The 18439-nt window shown below is 43.0% G+C and overlaps 1 protein-coding gene across 2 annotated transcripts in view; it reads left to right on the top strand.

Moving 5' to 3' along the window:
- Positions 1–2571: 2571 nt before the first annotated feature.
- The window catches only part of GLDN (gliomedin), an 85353-nt gene continuing 69485 nt past the window's right edge, over positions 2572–18439 (top strand). For both annotated transcript variants that reach the window (XM_040413985.1, XM_040413984.1), the window contains exons 1-2: positions 2572–3024; positions 10818–10869. In XM_040413985.1, coding sequence (XP_040269919.1) covers positions 2650–3024; positions 10818–10869 — 427 coding nt within the window. In that variant the 5' untranslated portion in view covers positions 2572–2649. The remainder of the gene's footprint in view (positions 3025–10817; positions 10870–18439) is intronic.

Raw genomic sequence — 18439 nt, 5'->3', positions numbered from 1 at the left:
GGGCCTCTCTCCTCTTCCTGGGTGCAGGGGTCAAATAAACTAAATTGTGGCCTACTCCTGTGGTGGTTGATATGATGCCTGATTCTCTGATGTGGAACCTCTCTCCTCTGTTTGGGTGAAGGGGTCAAAGTAACTAAATGGTGGCTTCTCCTGTGGTGGCTGATATGATGCCAGAATATGTGCTGTGGTGCCTCTCTCCTCTTCCTGGGTGCGGGGGTCAAAGTAACTCAATGGTGGCTTCTCCTGTGGTGGCTGATATGATGCCAGAATATGTGCTGTGGTGCCTCTCTCCTCTTCCTGGGTGCGGGGGTCAAAGTAACTCAATGGTGGCTTCTCCTGTGGTGGCTGATATGATGCCAGAATATGTGCTGTGGTGCCTCTCTCCTCTTCCTGGGTGCAGGGGTCAAAGTAACTAAATGGTGGCTTCTCCTGTGGTGGTTGATATGATGCCTGATTCTCTGCTGTGAAACCTCTCTCCTCCATCTGGGTGTAGGGGTCAAAGTCTTTCAAAGTCGCCTTCTCCTGTGCTGATTGATATAAAGCTGATGGTTGTGCCATCTGACATGGTAGCCAGGGTCTGATTCAATGGGGGCCTACTCCTGTGGTGGGTGATCTAAATGCCTGATTCTCTGCTGTGAAACCTCTCTCCTCCGTCTGGGTGTAGGGGTCAAAGTCTTTCAAAGTCGCCTTCTCCTGTGCTGATTGATATGAAGCTGATGGTTGTGCCATCTGACATGGTTGCCGGGGTCCCATTAAATTGGGGCCTACTCCTGTGGTGGGTGATCTAAATGCCTGATTCTCTGCTTTGAAACCTCTCTCCTCCGTCCGGGTGTAGGGGTCAAAGTCTGTCAAAGTCGCCTTCTCCTGTGCTGATTGATATAAAGCTTATGCTTGTGCCATCTGACATGGTTGCCGGGGTCTGATTCAATGGTGGCCTACTCCTGTGGTGGGTGATCTAAATGCCTGATTCTCTGCTGTGTAACCTCTCTCCTCCGTCTGGGTGTAGGGGTCAAAGTAACTAAATGGTGGCCTACTCCTGTGGTGGGTGATATGATGCCTGGTTCTCTGCTGTGGGACCTCTCTCCTTTGTCTGGGTGCTGTGGTCAAAATAATAGTAAGTGACCTTCTCCATTGGTGGGTGACTTGAAGCCTGATGCTGTGCTATGGGACCTCACTCCAATTAATATTGTTTAATTTTTATTTATTTTATGTTAACTCATCATTTCCCTATCTACATTTGTTTGCAGGGGATTTAACTACATTTTGCTGCCTTTTGCAGCCCTCTAGCCCTTTCCGGGTGTGTTTTACAGCCTTTTTAGTGCCCAAAAGTTCGGGTCCCCATTGACTTCTATGGGGTTCGGGTTCGGGATGAAGTTCGGGTCGAGTTCGGATCCCGAACCCGAACATTTTTCGAAAGTTCGGCCGAACTCGTCGAACCCGAACATCCAGGTGTTCGCTCAACTCTAGGTAGGACCAACCAGATGGTGAGAAATTATCTAGGACTTCCCTCCAGAGGAGTTGCATTGTCCCATGTCTCCAAGGTCACCGTAGGAGCCAGGTGCACTGACTGTACGTTACTTACCCCCTTGCTTAAATTATTTCTAATTGCAATGAGAAAAATTCTGGTAATAGAAATACTGTATATAAAGGCATTGTTAATAATTCAATTTTAAGGGATTGTCCCATCAGCCCAACCACTTCCATTTGCCCTAGGGCAAATTAACATCATACAGTATACGTTTCTACTACTTATGGCACATTCTATTAACCAGAGAGCCACTGGAAAGAAAATTGGTTCATCAAAGGGCAAATATTTAAAGGGATATTCTCTTCAGGGACATGAATGATATATTGCTAGTGCAAGCCATCAATGTCAGATTGTCTGAGACCCACTCTTATCTCCAGAATGTTAACCCCAGAGTGAACAGAGAGCACCCACTCATGTGTGGCCACCCTCTGTTCACTGCTATGGGAGTTCCAAAAATAGAGAGGTGGCACACCTATTTCCAGCAGTCCCATAACTATATGCCATCAATGTTCCTGATGGACCAAGCCCTTTAAGTGTTTATTACTAGAAGTCTTACATCCTTAGTAGGCTATTCATTTTAAATGGCATTTGAACATCTAATTTATACCATTAGCCAGGCTAAAAAGCATGTTTATTGTATGTGTTTAGCATGTTTAGTGTGTGTTTGTGTGTACTGATCCATGACAAATGTAATATTATTTGACTGCAATGACGAGCTGTTCTTAAGATTAGCTTTTCTAATTGCATGCCTTTTTCAAAGAATTGATCTTTACCTCAGGGATGATATTTGTGTCAAAGTTTCTGTCATTTTCTGATAATTGACTGCGTATTTCTATGACAAAAGCTAAGACTTTGACTTCTGTTTCCAAGACACCCTCCATCCTCTTATAGGGCCCCTCCTTGACTCTCCCAGACACACGCCTCTGCCATTACTTCCACATCATTAATTTGGATCTGAAAGTATAATCTTTGTTAAACAGCCCACGGCAAGTCAAGGCATTTAAACAGACTCCACTCCATAAAACGTGCTTTGTTATCCAGAAGAAAATACTATTCTTCTTGTGGAGACTCTTAAGGAAAAAGACTGAGTAGAGTGTGCTTGCTTAGCCACAGTCACTGGAATGGGGACAGAAAGGGTTGTTAGCCTTGTGGCTTGTTCTGAAAGAGGACAAAGTAGTGTAGTCCTCAGAGGTGTGATAGCTTTGCTGGCTATTATCACAGTGCTCAATGTAGGTGGAACCTTATTCATCCTGATGCAATGGAAAGACCTTGCTTCTAGAGTCAAGGAACTGGAATCTTATCAAAGACCATCCCAAGAGGACTTATTGACCTCTCACCTGAACCAGCTAGTATCAGAGATAAAAGAGAAAGATTTGGAGGAAACAAGGATGCAGGTCTCCAGAAACAAGAGGAGCCATCGTCACAGGCAACAAGAATCCTATATCCGAGCTGAGAATGAAGACATGCTCATGATGATGACATATTCTATGGTCCCGGTAATCTGAAATCAATTATCTATACATATACCACCACATAATTAGGTTTATCTATTATTGGTGAAAATTGACTATGTTCTGATGTTTAGATTTAGATTAATCATTTTTTTCAGCCTAAATGTGGAATATTTAACGTCTTCTTAAATTTAACAAATTTTCAAAGCTGTGCATTTAGCTGAAAATACCCTATAATCCAATTACTGATTTTTCATCAAAATTGTATCTTATCACACAGATTCATTGCATATACTGACCTATATAGTATAAGATACTAAAGCAGTCAGAAAAAGGATTGTAATTCACAGTGACACATAGTGTTCCTTCTTCATTAATAGAATTAGGAGCACGCTTACATGCCGGAGATCAAGGGTTTTGACACTTTCCCATTTCAGCCTATTATTATGTCTTGGTGACTTTCACTGCATGTAAAATCTGCTTCAGCTTATGGATAGGTTCACACTTGTATATTTATGAAGTATGTTTTTTCTTTTTCCTGCTCGATAAGGAATTTTATGTTAAACATATGGTAAGAACGTATGCAGTTATACGCCCATATAGTTTTACTACATCTTCCATTATAAAAAAAAGGACTATATAGTATTTACTTTTTGCATGATCCTTTTGTATTGAAAAGTGTTGTTGACTATGCTTTCAGCATACAGTCATTATTATTATTATTATTATTATTCTTACAACATTAAAAACAAAAGTAGGATGGTATATGGAAGAAGATAAAGAACTAGCTGACTGCCTCAATGAATACTTCTGTTCAGTTTTTACAAAGGAAAATGAAGGAAAAGGACCTCAGTTAGGAAAGAAGACTAATGAATCTTTTTATGCATGTGTCTTTACAGAGGAAGAGGTTCTAAGTCAGCTGTCTAAAATGAATACAAATAAGTCACAGGGGCCTGATAGGATACACCCAAAGCTATTAAAAGAGCTCAGCGGTGAACTAGCAAAACCATTAACAGATTTATTTAACCAATCACTGGCAACAGGAGTCGTCTCAGAGGATTGGAAATTAGCAAATGTTGTGCCCATTCACAAGAAAGGTAGTAGGGAGGAATCGGGCAACTATAGGCCAGTAAGCCTGACATCAATAGTGGGGAAATTAATGGAAACCATACTTAAGAAGAGGATTGTGGAACATCTAAAATCCCATGGATTGAAAGATGAAAAACAGCATGGGTTTACTTCAGGGAGATCATGTCAAACTAATCTTATTGATTTTTTTGATTGGGTGACTAAAATAATAGATGGCGGAGGTGCAGTAGACATCACTTATCTAGACTTTAGTAAGGCTTTTGATACTGTCTCACATAGAAGGCTTATCAATAAATTGCAGTCATTGGGCTTGGACTCCCATATTGTTGAATGGATTAGGCAGTGGTTGAGGGACAGACAACAGAGGGTTGTAGTCAATGGAGTATATTCAGACCATGGTCTTGTTACCGGTGGGGTACCTCAGGGATCTGTTCTGGGACCCATATTGTTTAATATCTTTATCAGCGAAATTGCAGAAGGCCTCGATGGTAAGGTGTGTCTTTTTGCTGATGACACAAAGATTTGTAACAGGGTTGATGTTCCTGGAGGGATACACCAAATGGAAAAGGATTTAGGAAAACTAGAGGAATGGTCAAAAATCTGGCAACTAAAATTTAATGTTGATAAGTGCAATATAATGCACCTGGGGCGTAAAAACCCAAGAGCAGAATATAAAATCAGTGATACAGTCCTAACCTTAGTATCTGAGGAAAGGTATTTAGGGTTCATTATTTCAGAAGACTAAAAGGTAGACAGACAATGTCATAGAGCAGCAGGAAATGCTAGCAGAATGCTTGGGTGTATAGGGAGAGGCATTACCAGTAGAAAGAGGGAGGTGCTCATGCCGCTCTACAGAGCACTAGTGAGACCTCATTTGGAGTATTGTGCTCAGTACTGGAGACCATATCTCCAGAAGGATATTGATACTTTGGAGAGAATTCGGAGAAGAGCTACTAAACTGGTACATGGATTGCAGGATAAAACTTACCAGGAAAGATTAAAGGACCTTAACATGTATAGCTTGGAAGAAAGACGAGACAGAGGGGATATGATAGAAACTTTTAAATACATAAAGGGAATCAATATATACAAACTAAGAAGACAGGTTGGCATTAGCAGGAGGTGCTCAAACCCACATGCAGTTGTGCATATACAGTATATAGGGGAGCAAATCCTGCACTTGTGGCCCATTGCTAATGGCAATCCCCAGCAAAATGCATACAATAGAGGATGCCCGCGGTGAACCACAAGTACCACAATAGACATCCTACACAAGATAACAAGTGTGGATGTCATAAATAATATAACAATATAACAAAACAATAACAAGGACAGGTGCACTCTGCAGTCTCACTAGACCCTCAAACTGATTTTAAAATTGAGAGATTAGTCAACATGTCCTACGGTGTAGAACATGTCTAAGCCCGGACACCACGCCAAGGTTTCTCAAGTAGCCCGGGACCTAACACTCTCCTACCTGAGCCGTATGGGCGATACCAGGAGCCAGTGGGCAAATTACAGGAGCATAAGGCCGACTCACAAACAGCTCACCAGTTACCTCCAGCATGTAGCCATGCTTCCAATGGGAGGAGGGAGGAGTCTCCGAGTCCCACTCAAGACTGGCTGATATGTCCCAGGCCTCACAGGTGCACCTAAATGTGGCCTGTAGATGGAAAACAGGCACATTTAAATTGGAGTTTCTACACCTCCAGAAATCTATATATACAAACTAAGAAGACAGGTTGGCATTAGCAGGAGGTGCTCAAACCCACATGCAGTTGTGCATATATATAGGGGAGCAAATCCTGCACTTGTGGCCCGTTGCTAATGGCAATCCCCAGCAAAATGCATACAATGGAGGATGCCCGCGGCGAACCACAAGTACCACAATAGACATCCTACACAAGATAACAAGTGTGGATGTCATAATTAATATAACAATATAACAAAACAATAACAAGGACAGGTGCACTCTGCAGTCTCACTAGACCCTCAAACTGATTTTAAAATTGAGAGATTAGTCAACATGTCCTACGGTGTAGAACATGTCTAAGCCTGGACACCACGCCAAGGTTTCTCAAGTAGCCCGGGAGTGAGTGAGTCGGCCTTATGCTCCTGTAATTTGCCCACTGGCTCCTGGTATCGCCCATACAGCTCAGGTAGGAGAGTGTTAGGTCCCGGGCTACTTGAGAAACCTTGGCGTGGTGTCCGGGCTTAGACATGTTCTACACCGTAGGACATGTTGACTAATCTCTCAATTTTAAAATCAGTTTGAGGGTCTAGTGAGACGGCAGAGTGCACCTGTCCTTGTTATTGTTTTGTCATAAAGGGAATCAACAAGGTAAAAGAGGAGAGAATATTTAAAAGAAGAAAAACTGCTACAAGAGGACATCGTTTTAAATTAGAGGGGCAAAGGTTTAAAAGTAATATCAGGAAGTATTACTTTACTGAGAGAGTAGTGGATGCATGGAATAGCCTTCCTGCAGAAGTGGTAGCTGCAAATACAGTGAAGGAGTTTAAGCATGCATGGGATAGGCATAAGGCCATCCTTAATATAAGATAGGGCCAGGGGATATCCATATTATTCAGTATATTGGGCAGACTAGATGGGCCAAATGGTTCTTATCTGCCGACACATTCTATGTTTCTATTATTATTTATTATTAAGGCGCCATTCATTCCATGGAGCTGTACATATGAAATAAATATGCTGACATCTCCCACCCACCTACTCATTTTCCATACTATCTGTTCATAGATATCTACCGATATGTTCTGCATATACTATGGGCATGCACTAAAACTTGGTGTGAACAGATTATAAACAATATACAGTTAAGGACACATTGTTATCAGTTTACACCAGTTTTCATCATTTCTTACTCAATCACTTATCAATCTCAATATTAAAAAAATAAAACTCATTATGACTGAACTGATGCACTTTGGCACAAATTTGAGTCCTATAGATAGGAATAGGATCCATTCCTGGATAGGTTTTGATAAGGCTAGTTTCACATCACATTTGTTGTGTGATGGACAACAATGGCACTGAACAGACCCCATTGATTATAATGGGGTTCATTGAGTTTCTGCCATGGTGTCCCTCAGCGTCTTAAAACTATTACTCATGAGCTGAATGAATTGTGTCAGGATCTGTTCAGGGAAAAACTGATGGTTTTGCACATAAGTTCAATCAGTTTTGTCTGAGATTGTGTTCAGTGTGCGCGTTTTTTCTGGCCGGATTGTATCTGGATTGCATGCGTTTTTCCCTCACGTGAATGAAATGAAGAATAGCAATCTACATCTCCTAACAACCATCAGTGAAAAACGTATTGTATCCAGATGCCTTCCATTTTTTACAAAAGCTCCAATCACTTCTATGCGGCCAGGGCTGCATGAAAAACGCACAATATAGAACATGCTGAGATTTTTCCTGAACGCAGAGATGATGCATGAAAAACTACAGTATACTCATGTGCACAGACCCCTTGAAAGGAATGGGTCAGGATTTAGTCCGGATACTAAGCGTTCACTATACACATTGCATCCAGACAACTCACCCTTGTGAACATCCCCTAATACAGATTCCGTAAAGAAAAAAAAAGCTGGAAAAAATAGCACAGCATGCTGTAAACTGATGGAAACCTGCAGACCATATTATAGTCAATAGGGTCCATTGGGCTCTGTTTGTGTCTGTCATATAATGGACACCATTTTTTCATTTTTCTGTTCCTGTAATGGCATTTATTGTGACTGCAATGTTTTTGTTATACATGACTGCCAATATTTTCTATTACTGATGGAGAGACAATGTAGGATATTTATTACATTAACGGAAATAAGATTTTATTAGGAAAAGACCATATACAATATTTTCATAATAAGACCTTATGCACACGGCCGTATATATGGTCCACATCCGAGCCGCAGTTTTTGCGGCTCGGATGCGGACCCATTCACTTCAATGGGGCCGCTGTCCGCATCCGTTACTCCGTTCCGAGGCCCCGCAAAAAAAATATAGTATGTCCTATTCTTGTCCATTTTGCGGACAAGAATAGGCATGTCTACAATGGGCCGCCCGTTCCGCAAATTGCGGAAGGCACACGGGCGGCTTCCGTTTTTTGCAGATTTGCGGTTTGTGGATCGCAAAAAGGCACGATCGTGTGTATGAGGCCTTAATCGATAAATGTAGAATTTAAGTCATATAATGGTCAGATATAGTGGCATTTCTCATGTTTTATCAGAAACAACAGTAAGGCCTCTTTCAGACGGGCGTTGCGGGAAAATGTGCGGGTGCGTTACGGGAACACCCGCGATTTTTCTGCGCGAGTGCAAAACATTGTAATGCGTTTTGCACTCGCGTGAGAAAAATCACGCATGTTTGCTACCCAAACCCGAACTTCTTCACAGAAGTTCAGGCTTGTGATCGGTGTTCTGTAGATTGTATTATTTTCCCTTATAACATGGTTATAAGGGAAAATAATAGCATTCTGAATACAGAATGCCAAGTTAAATAGGGCTGGAGGGGTTAAAAAAAATAAATAAAATTTAACTCACCTTAGTCCACTTGATCGCGGAGCCCGGCATCTCCTTCTGTCTCCTTTGCTGAACAGGACCTGTGGTGACGTCACTCCGGTCATCACATGATCCATCACATGACCATGGTAAAAGATCATGTGATGGATCATGTGATGACCGGAGTGACGTCACCACAGGTCCTGGAATGAATGCTCACCACAGGTCCTGTTCAGCAAAGTAGACAGAAGGAGATGCCGGGCTGCGCAATCAAGTGGATTAAGGTGAGTTAAATTATTATATTTTTTTTTTAACCCCTCCAGCGCTATTTAACTATGCATTCTGTATTCAGAATGCTATTATTTTCCCTTATAACCATGTTATAAGGGAAAATAATAATGATCGAGTCTCCATCCCGATCGTCTCCTAGCAACCGTGCGTGAAAATCGCACCGCATCCGCACTTGCTTGCGTATGCTTGCGATTTTCACGCAACCCCATTCACTTCTATAGGGCCTGCGTTGCGTGAAAAACGCAGAATATAGAGCATGCTGCGATTTTCACGCAACGCACAAGTGATGCGTGAAAATCACTGCTCATGTGAACAGCCCCATAGAAATGAATGGGTCGGTATTCAGTGCGGGTGCAATGCGTTCAACTCACGCATCGCATCCGCGCGGAATACTCGCCCGTGTGAAAGGGGCCTAATACTTTAAGTTTCATAGTGACAAGAATTTAATTGGTTTCATTTTATTCCTTGCAACTGCAAAGTAGTTTGGTGAAGTTTTTGACGTATTGAGTTTTTGACGTATTGAGTTTTTTTAAGCCAAAGTCAGAGGATCAAAAAGGAAGAAATTATTATTCTCTAGTCTCTCCAATCGTGGTTTTGGCTGAAAAAACATTTAATATTCTGCACAGTGTGAACCTGGTCTCAGTTCTTCATATTTCAAAGCTTCAGTAATAACAAAACCATATTAAAATTCAGGAATAAAGTTGATATTAAATTGTTTAAATCTACTTTCTTTTTTTATTGTACAAGGGAAGTTGTTCCTCTGATTTTCTCATTTTTACTTTCAACACTTTACTACCCTATAATCATTCAAAATTTACTGTCCACTGTGAGAACTGTAACACTGACAGTGTGCATAGGGACCCTATGACCTTTAGTTACACCTCCCATGGGAGCACAGAGTAAATATTGTAATGGGCTCTCTATTAGGCCTATTGCACATGACCGCATGGCTTTTTCAGTGTTTTGCGGTCCGTTTTTCACGGATCCGTTGTTCTGTTTTTTGTTTCCATTTCTGTTCCGTTTTTCCGTTCTGTTTTTCCGTATGGCATATACAGTATACAGTAGTTACACAGAAAAAATTGGGCTGGGCATAAAATTTTCAATAGATGGTTCCGCAAAAACAGAACGGATACGGAAGACATATGGATGCATTTCCATATGTGTTACTTTTTTTGCGGACCCATTGACTTGAATGGAGCCACGGAACGTGATTTGTGGGCAATAATAGCACATGTTCTATCTTTGAACGGAAATACGGAAACAGAATGCATATGGAGTACATTCCCTTTTTTTTGGCGGACCAATTGAAATGTGCTATAAACGGGAAAAAAAAACAGTTGTGTGCATGAGGCCTTAGGCTTCTTTCACACTAGCGTTTCTATTTTCTGGTATTGAGATCCATCATAGGGTCTCAATATCGGAAAAAAAATCTTCAGTTTTGTCCCCATTCATTGTCAATGGGGACAAAACGTAACTGAACAGAATGGAATGCTCCAAAATGCATTCCGTTCCGTTTGGTTGCGTTCCCATACCGGAGAGCAAACCGCAGGGATGCGTAGCAAGACGGATCTGTCATGACCCACAATGCAAGTCAATGGAGACGGATTAGTTTTCTCTGACACAATCTGACACAATAGAAAACGGATCTGTGCTTCATTGACTTTCAGCGGAGTTCATGACGGATCTGTCCTTGCTATGTTAAAGATAATACAACCGGATCTGTTCATAACGGATGCAGATGGTTGTATTATCAGTAACGGAAGCGTTTTTGCTGAACCCTTACAGATCTAGCAAAAACGCTAGTGTGAAAGTAGTCTTAGTTCTGCCATCAAATATTCTGTGCATAATGTATTCATAGGGAGTTTGCTTCTCTGTGACTACAACTCCACTGTCAGGACTCTGTATAGCTGGTATTGATGTCCACTTTCCTTGTTATATAGGTTCGTGTCATGCTTGGTTTATGCAACAGCACAAAAGGAATCTGTCTAACAGGTATGTCTATATTTCCTTTTAAAGTATATGATAGGTAGTTAGGCCATAAATGCAGATGTTTCTCAGTTCATGCACATTGTACATTTTCTCTCTCCATTATGATTTTACAGTCTTCTTTTACTTTATGAACTTGAATTTATAACACATAGTAGAGGTGATGTGTTACATTGTTCCTGCCACCAGAAAGCAGACTTCAGTATATAAGGTTTCACTCCATCTTTTACGACAGGGTTTGGATTGCTAAGTAAGTCTCATTAGAATTGTGATTTACTGAGACAGGGGCCCCAGCCTGCTGAAGAACAGGGGACACTTGCCTGTAGAACTTATGAGTATTAAAATGGACATATGTGTTGTTTTGAAGCAGATTGTGCGGATGGAGCGCTTTGTTCCTGACAATCTGCTGGTCGCTGGTGGAGGAGACCGGTGCATTTACATGCCACAATCTCCTCCACAGTATGGGGAGGAACAATCACTAATGGAAAAAAAAATCACTGCAAAAAATGCACCAAAATGATGCGCAACTGACAATACTAGCTAATTCCTTTAAGCCGATATAAAAAGCTGAGAACTTTGCCAATATTTTCCAGTCAGGAACATATCGGAGCCCCTCATGCACCACGTCACGGTGTCTCAGCAAGCATGGGGTCCTACCACTCAACTACCCGTGGTGTGTGAACAGGGTCTGAACAGTGCTAGAAGCCAACTTACAGCCAGACTCTCACATGCCTCCATAGTGGTATCACCAATGCACTGTGAGGTAGGATAAAGCTGTGAGCCGCACCCACAACAGACCATGTGACACAGAAGCCGCACCCACAACAGACCATGTGACACAGAAGCCGCACCCACAACAGACCATGTGACACAGAAGCCACACCCACAAAAGACCATGTGACACAGAAGTCGCACCCACAACAGACCATGTGACACAGAAGCCACACCCACAACAGACCATGTGACACAGAAGCCACACACACAACAGACCATGTGACACAGAAGCCACACCCACAACAGACCATGTGACACAGAAGCTACCAGGTGCAAAAGAAAGTTACCAACAAAATAAAGTGGCACATTCCATACACATAAGGACAAAAACTCACTGGAAAAAGTGGCCTACACGGGTGAAAATTCTCCAAACCCAGACACTGTAGCGCGTCTATAACCGGCGGAGCAATTCCTCCGCATGCGGTCCGCAGACGGCAATCCCCAGCAACAAATGCGTACAATGGAGGATGCCGGGGCGGACCGCATGCACCACAAGAACATCTTACACAAAATGATACATCACTAATGCCATCACTCTTCTCCATACTGATTGTTTGCAGGCAGCAGAGTGCTGTTTACACATCATGATCTGCTGCCGGAAAACAACGTTTTTGCGTGCTCACAGACGGGGCATCTGGTTATCAGCAGTACATTTACACAGCCAGATAATTGTTCCTATGAATGCTCGTTAGCAATTATTTTTAGGATTCATGGCCTGTGTAAAGGGACAAGCAATCACCACTATGTTTGCTCTTCCCCGTAGAGAGTAAGTTTGCTTATTTACTACGTGATTAGTGGCACTTTTATACAAGACAATTATTGTCCCTGATAAGTGGCCCTTCTAAAGGGACCTTTAAGCAGTAGTCCTTCATCTTGATAGCTAGGAAAGCTATATTGTATTTTGTACCTTTTTGTTATTTTCATGTAAGAAAAGAAAATTAAGATCTATCTTCCATAACAACGTGTGAGAAGATTTACAATTCAAGTAAGGATGCTTGTTGTAGATGATGACTAGAATGAAAATGCTGGTTGGGGAACTGAGGGGAGTTCATGCATAAGGGTACAGTCACACGGTCAGGTTTCTGCATGCAGTTTTGAAAGCCAAAACAAGGAGTGAATTTAAAAAAGAGATGTATCTGTCCTTAATATTTTTTCTTTTTATGAGAAGGAGAAGGAAGAGAATAGAGCACACATGGATGGCAATTTTGAATTAAAAGTGATCTACTATGCTTTTATTGCTGCTTTTATACTGTCATTGTCTGAGGCAATTTGAGGAGGACTATTGCTGCCATGAACTCTTAATAAAGAGATTAATGGTTGACCATCAATGAATTTCTCTAGAGAAACCCTTTCTTATTTTCTCCCACTTTACGCCAAAACGCTTGTTGGTCTATAGTAGTGGCTTAGTGGTATGCTTTCACTTCAGGAGCACTCATTCCCCCAGGGCTATGATTTGGTCATAGTGGAAAATTTTACTCTTGAATATTTTTTGCAGATGAATTCAGAATTCGTTGAAGCTTTGATAAAAATTATGAAAGTGGGAGTGTAATAATGTGTAATAATAATAACAATGTGAATATAAAAGGCATTGTAGGAACTTCATCTTTATTCACTGATGTCTTCAAGATCACAGATTGTATAGTTGGTACCACTGCAGAGAATGATCACTTTGCAACGGACTTCCCATTTGTATTTGATATTGTCGTTTGTGAGGGCCTTGGTGAGTCAAGGAAATTGCTGTTTCATCTGCAGTGTGACAAATAAGACATCTAGGTACATAGATCCCAAATTGAAGGCAGGACGTATTAGGGTCAGAACTGAAATAGGCAGCGCACCATAGGGTGAGTACATCAAGACCATGAATCGTCAGAACCCCGTAAATTGGAGGCTCACCTGCTTAGTTTCTGCTCAGTAAGGCACAACTCTAATGTATGCGTATCAGGATCGCAAAAGTTGTATGGGATGCAGTCACACGAACTTCAAGGACAGGTGCCCAGTCTTCCAAGGAGATAAGTAGATTTGAGAATGGTGAACTGCCAGGTGCAAAAGGACCACATCAACTGTCATTCGATTAATGGATTCTTTTTATTGTGAAAAACAGCGTGTTTCGGATATATAATTCTCCTTCTTCAGGTTTACATACAAAATTGACGTACAGAAGACATATCATATAGGGATTATGTGATCAAGACTCTTGCCATTGGAGAAGAAACAGTTATTGGGTTATCAGCGTTATATCTGCATAGACAATTGTATGATGTGCAGGTCTGAATGGTTGAGTTGTAACACCTTAAAAAGTTGTAATACATATTTATGGAGATCTTGAGGGGGTGCTTTCTTCGCCATGCCCTGCAATTTAATATTATTACACTGTGAGTGGTCTTACTAGTCTGCTGCTTTGTCAGGAAGCTGTTTTATTCTTCCTCAAGTGCGCGAGTGGCCACCAGGTCATAGTGCGCTTTGTAGAATTCACCCATTTTTTTTCTATATGGGAAGTGTAGCTCACAAGGCATCTTCAGCAATGCCCACCAGCATGTCCTCCCTCTCCAGAGGATTACTTACTTTCCCTGCTGGAGGCTGCTCACAGCCTTCTATGCTTGCATCCTTGTGCTCGCTTCCTTAGGGCACATATGCTCTTCTTAGCTCTTAAAAGGAAAGATCATGCACAGGCTAATCTGTCCCCAGCCAAGGGCAGCATACCCTGGGGTATATAGGAGACCTTCCCCTGTTGGATGGTGCCCAAGCTGTAGGATCCTAGCTTGTCTACTCCAGCAAATATGCACTATTGTATTCTTTTGAGCTCCCATGCCAGACCTTTGCCTGTTTGCTAAATTGACCCTGTGCTGTCTGTTCTGACCTATGCGTAACTACTATACCTGACAAACTGACCACTCTCTTCACAGTCCCGTTGGTGCCACACACTGTGTCTCTTCACCCGCCTGGGTCAGCAGCCTCTCAATGGAGACACTGCAGCAAAGTCCAGATCCCTGCATAAGGGGGTTGGAAGGTTGAAAACCAGAGGAGCACCTTGATCATGCCCTCAAGAGTAGCCCCAAGCCATATCTGTTCAGTAGGCACTGTGGGTCCAAACCCACACTGTTACAAAGAGTAACATATATATCATCATATTAGCCATCATGGGTTCATAACAGTCAGGCAGGGAAACTAAACAATTATCAAGGTCCACTGGAGGATTTGCCTTTGAAGGAGGACATACAGTAGTCCTCTTTTGTGTGCAGGGCCATTTAAACTAAGTGTGTTATGTAGAGATGCTGGAGCAGCACCATTTTGATGTTCAATGTAGTCCTGTTCAGGATTTGGGAGGTACTCCCAAGGAGAAATAGTACCCCCCAAATCCTGGCCTCTCGCCCAGTTAAGCTAGTACTCTCTGCTCTGCACTGATGAGGGGCAATCACCCTGAAACAGCTCTCTGCAGATGAGGTACCAGCTTACTTAAAATCCGAATTATGTCTCAAGGTCTTTTTAAAGGGTCGAACATTGACTTATAGGATAGCTGCCTTACATCTGGTGGCATTAGAGGCAGAGCTTGTTAAGAGTTCTTTTGCATATGTTTCTTCCCAGAATTCCAGAGGAGCATGTATGGCCTATAAGTCTCCTCACGTCGGTTAAGGCACTCTTTCCCCAAGGAGAGATAGTACCCCCCAAATCCTGACTAAGGACTCTCATGCAGTTAAGCCAGTACTATCTGCTTTGCAGCGATGAGGGGCAATCACCCTGAAACAGCTGTCTGCAGATGAGGTACTTGCTTTTTTAATATCTGAGTCATGTCTCAAGGCCTATTTAAAGTATAACTGCTGTACATCTGGTGGCATTAGAGGTAGTGATGGCCTTGCGGTTTGCCCGGCGGTCAGTTTGCGGCGAACTTTGCCCGTTCACAATCCGCCGAACATGCAAACATATGGCGATATCCGTGCACACCATATTCTTTTGCATTGCGCAGAACTTTGACCCATGACACATTCATCAGGTGGGACAGGACAGCCAAAAGAGACGTTTCAGCACATGGACACACCCCCAACCCTATAACAGAACCCGATCTGGCAGCCATTTTACATTATGTGTTTTGTGATGGAGGTTCTCCATATACCTGCATACACAAAATTACTGCTTGAGGGTCATATACCAGCTTCAACTAACAACTGATTGAGGCCTGCCATATATCAGCTTCCACAAAATAGTGATAGAGGTTTGCATATACCGTACCTGTATCCACAAAATTACTGCTTGAGGGTGATATACCAGCTTCAACTAACGACTTATTGAGGCCTGCCATACATCAGCTTCCACAAAATAGTGATAGAGGTTTTACATATACCTGTGTCCACAAAATTACTGCTTGAGGGTGATATACCAGCTTCAACTAACAACTGATTGAGGACTGCCATATATCAGCTTCCACAAATACTGCTCTTCTCTAGGGACTTTGGCACAGGGTCATTTTGAAAATGACAGGCAGAGGAAAAGACAGGCCATTCCGCAGGGGTGGTAGGGGTCGGGCAGGTGCACCAGGCCAGAGCCTAAGTGGGAAGTTGGAGAAGGTGCGTGCGATTATGTCAAAGGACACACTAGACACCACCACCACCATCATAGCCCTCCACTTGAGTCAGAGGAATTATTTTCCCATCCATTCCCAGACCTTACCGATGCGCAGCCATTCTTGGCATCGAATGAGGAAGAGGAGGTAGCAATGACCTCACCCAGTGGTCTAACGACATTACCCAGATCAGCCCAAGGAGGGTGTTCCTCGATGTTGCTGCCTACTGCGAGATCTCTAATGTCAGTGGTGGTGAAGGTGACGATGATAACATATCAATGGACGTCACGTCATGTGACTGTGCCCCTCACGCCGTACTGTGCCCCTCACCCCATACTGTGCCCCCTTATACTCTGCATTGTGCCCTCTTACCACACCCTGTGCAGTGCCCCTGGTCATTCCCTGTACTGTGCCCTCTTATACCCTTTTATTCGGTCACGGTATGGCATTGTTATCCGATCACTGTACAGAGGTGTTATCTGGTGAATGTATGGCAGTGGTATCCAATAACTGGATGGCCATAACTGTATCCATTTCCCTGCCTACGCCATCCTTTTTTAGACCTTGCATGAGCGGGAAAAATATGCAGATTGTGGTGCTAAGGACCTTTGCACCACAATCTGTGTCAGAAATACGCCTAACATAGACGTATTTCTATATAATAAATGACTACCTAATTGTATTATTATACGGGGGCAGGGCTAATATCTTTATTATATAGATTCTAGTGTATTATACTATGCCCTGTATTTCCCAGTAGAAAATGATTCTTGGGAAACACAGTCCTCATCCCTGGCCACCAGGACCAGGTAGCGCTCTGTCAGTACATGGCGTCCTCCCCTCTCTGCCACGCTGCTCCGCTGTGTACTGGTACTTATTCTGACACTAGGGCTGAGTTCACATCTTTTTTTTGCCATCCATTTGATGCATACCAAAAATGTATGCGTTAACAGATGTCTCAGACTGATGCCGTCCGTTCACCATACAGTTCCATAGTAGAAAACATTTTAACATTAACGTATGCATTTTTTTATGGACTCTACAAAAACATGGAGTACTGCACATTTGTATACATCAAACCGATAGGAAATAAAAAATTTCTAGGCTCCAGCAGGGCACATTTTTGAGAGTTTCCTTTTAAGGCTAGTTTCACACTTGCGGCAGGACGGATCCGACATGCTGTTTAGCATGTCGGATCCGTCCTGTGGCTGTTCGCCGTGCCCCCGCTCCGTCCCCATTGACTATAATGGGGATGGGGGCGGAGCTCCGGCGCAGCACGGCGGTGCACGGAGAAAGCCGCCGGACTAAAAAACCTGACATGCAGTAATTTTAGTCCGGCGGCCTTAAGCCGTGCACCGCCGTGCTGCGCCGGAGCTCCGCCCCCATCCCCATTATAGTCAATGGGGACGGAGCGGCGGCCCGGGGGCACGGCGAAACAGCCGCAGGACGGATCCGACATGGTGAACAGCCTGTCGGATCCGTCCTGCCGCAAGTGTGAAAATACCCTAAGACGCATAAAAATGGCCCCTGATTAAAATACATATTTTTTGTGGGTATTTTTGCCAATGATCCCCCTCTGGTATATCACTGTCCATGTTGTGGGACTATTTGTGTACTTCTAGTAAGTGTTTGCTGGCTGCAAATATGACCTGGAGGTTTTTCAGGTTCGCCTGCCATTAAAGTGAATGGGGCCCACCGCGAACGCGCGGTTCGCGAACATTTGATCGCAAACGAGCGTTCGCGAATCGTCCCGGCCGATGTTCGTCCATCACTAATTAGAGGCAGAGCTTGTTAAGACCTCATTTACATCCCTTTCTTCCCGAGATTTCCAGAGAGCATGTATGGCCTATAAGTCTCCTCACACCGGTTAAGGTGCTCTCTTTCCAAGAAGAGATAGTACCCCCCAAATCCTGACTTAGGCCTCTTACCCACTTAAGCCAGTATTCTCTGCTCTGCACTGATGAGGGGGCAATCATCCCAAAACAGCTGTCTGTAGATGAGGTACTAGCTCATTTAATACCCTTTCTTAAAGGGTCAAACATTGACATATAGGATAGCTGCCTTACATCTGGTAGGATTAGAAGCAGAGCTTGTTAAGACCTCATTTGCGTCCCTTTCTTCCCAGAGTTTCAGAGGAGCATGTATGGCCTATAAGTCTCCTCACGCCGGTTAAGGCGCTCTCTCCCCAAGGAGAGACATTAGTGATGAGCGGCATAAGCAATATTCCAATTGTGATATCTAGCAAAT

This window comes from Bufo bufo, chromosome 1 (assembly GCF_905171765.1).
Source record: "Bufo bufo chromosome 1, aBufBuf1.1, whole genome shotgun sequence".
NCBI classification, from domain to species: domain Eukaryota; kingdom Metazoa; phylum Chordata; class Amphibia; order Anura; family Bufonidae; genus Bufo; species Bufo bufo.
This window is presented reverse-complemented; position numbering and strand designations above follow the sequence as displayed.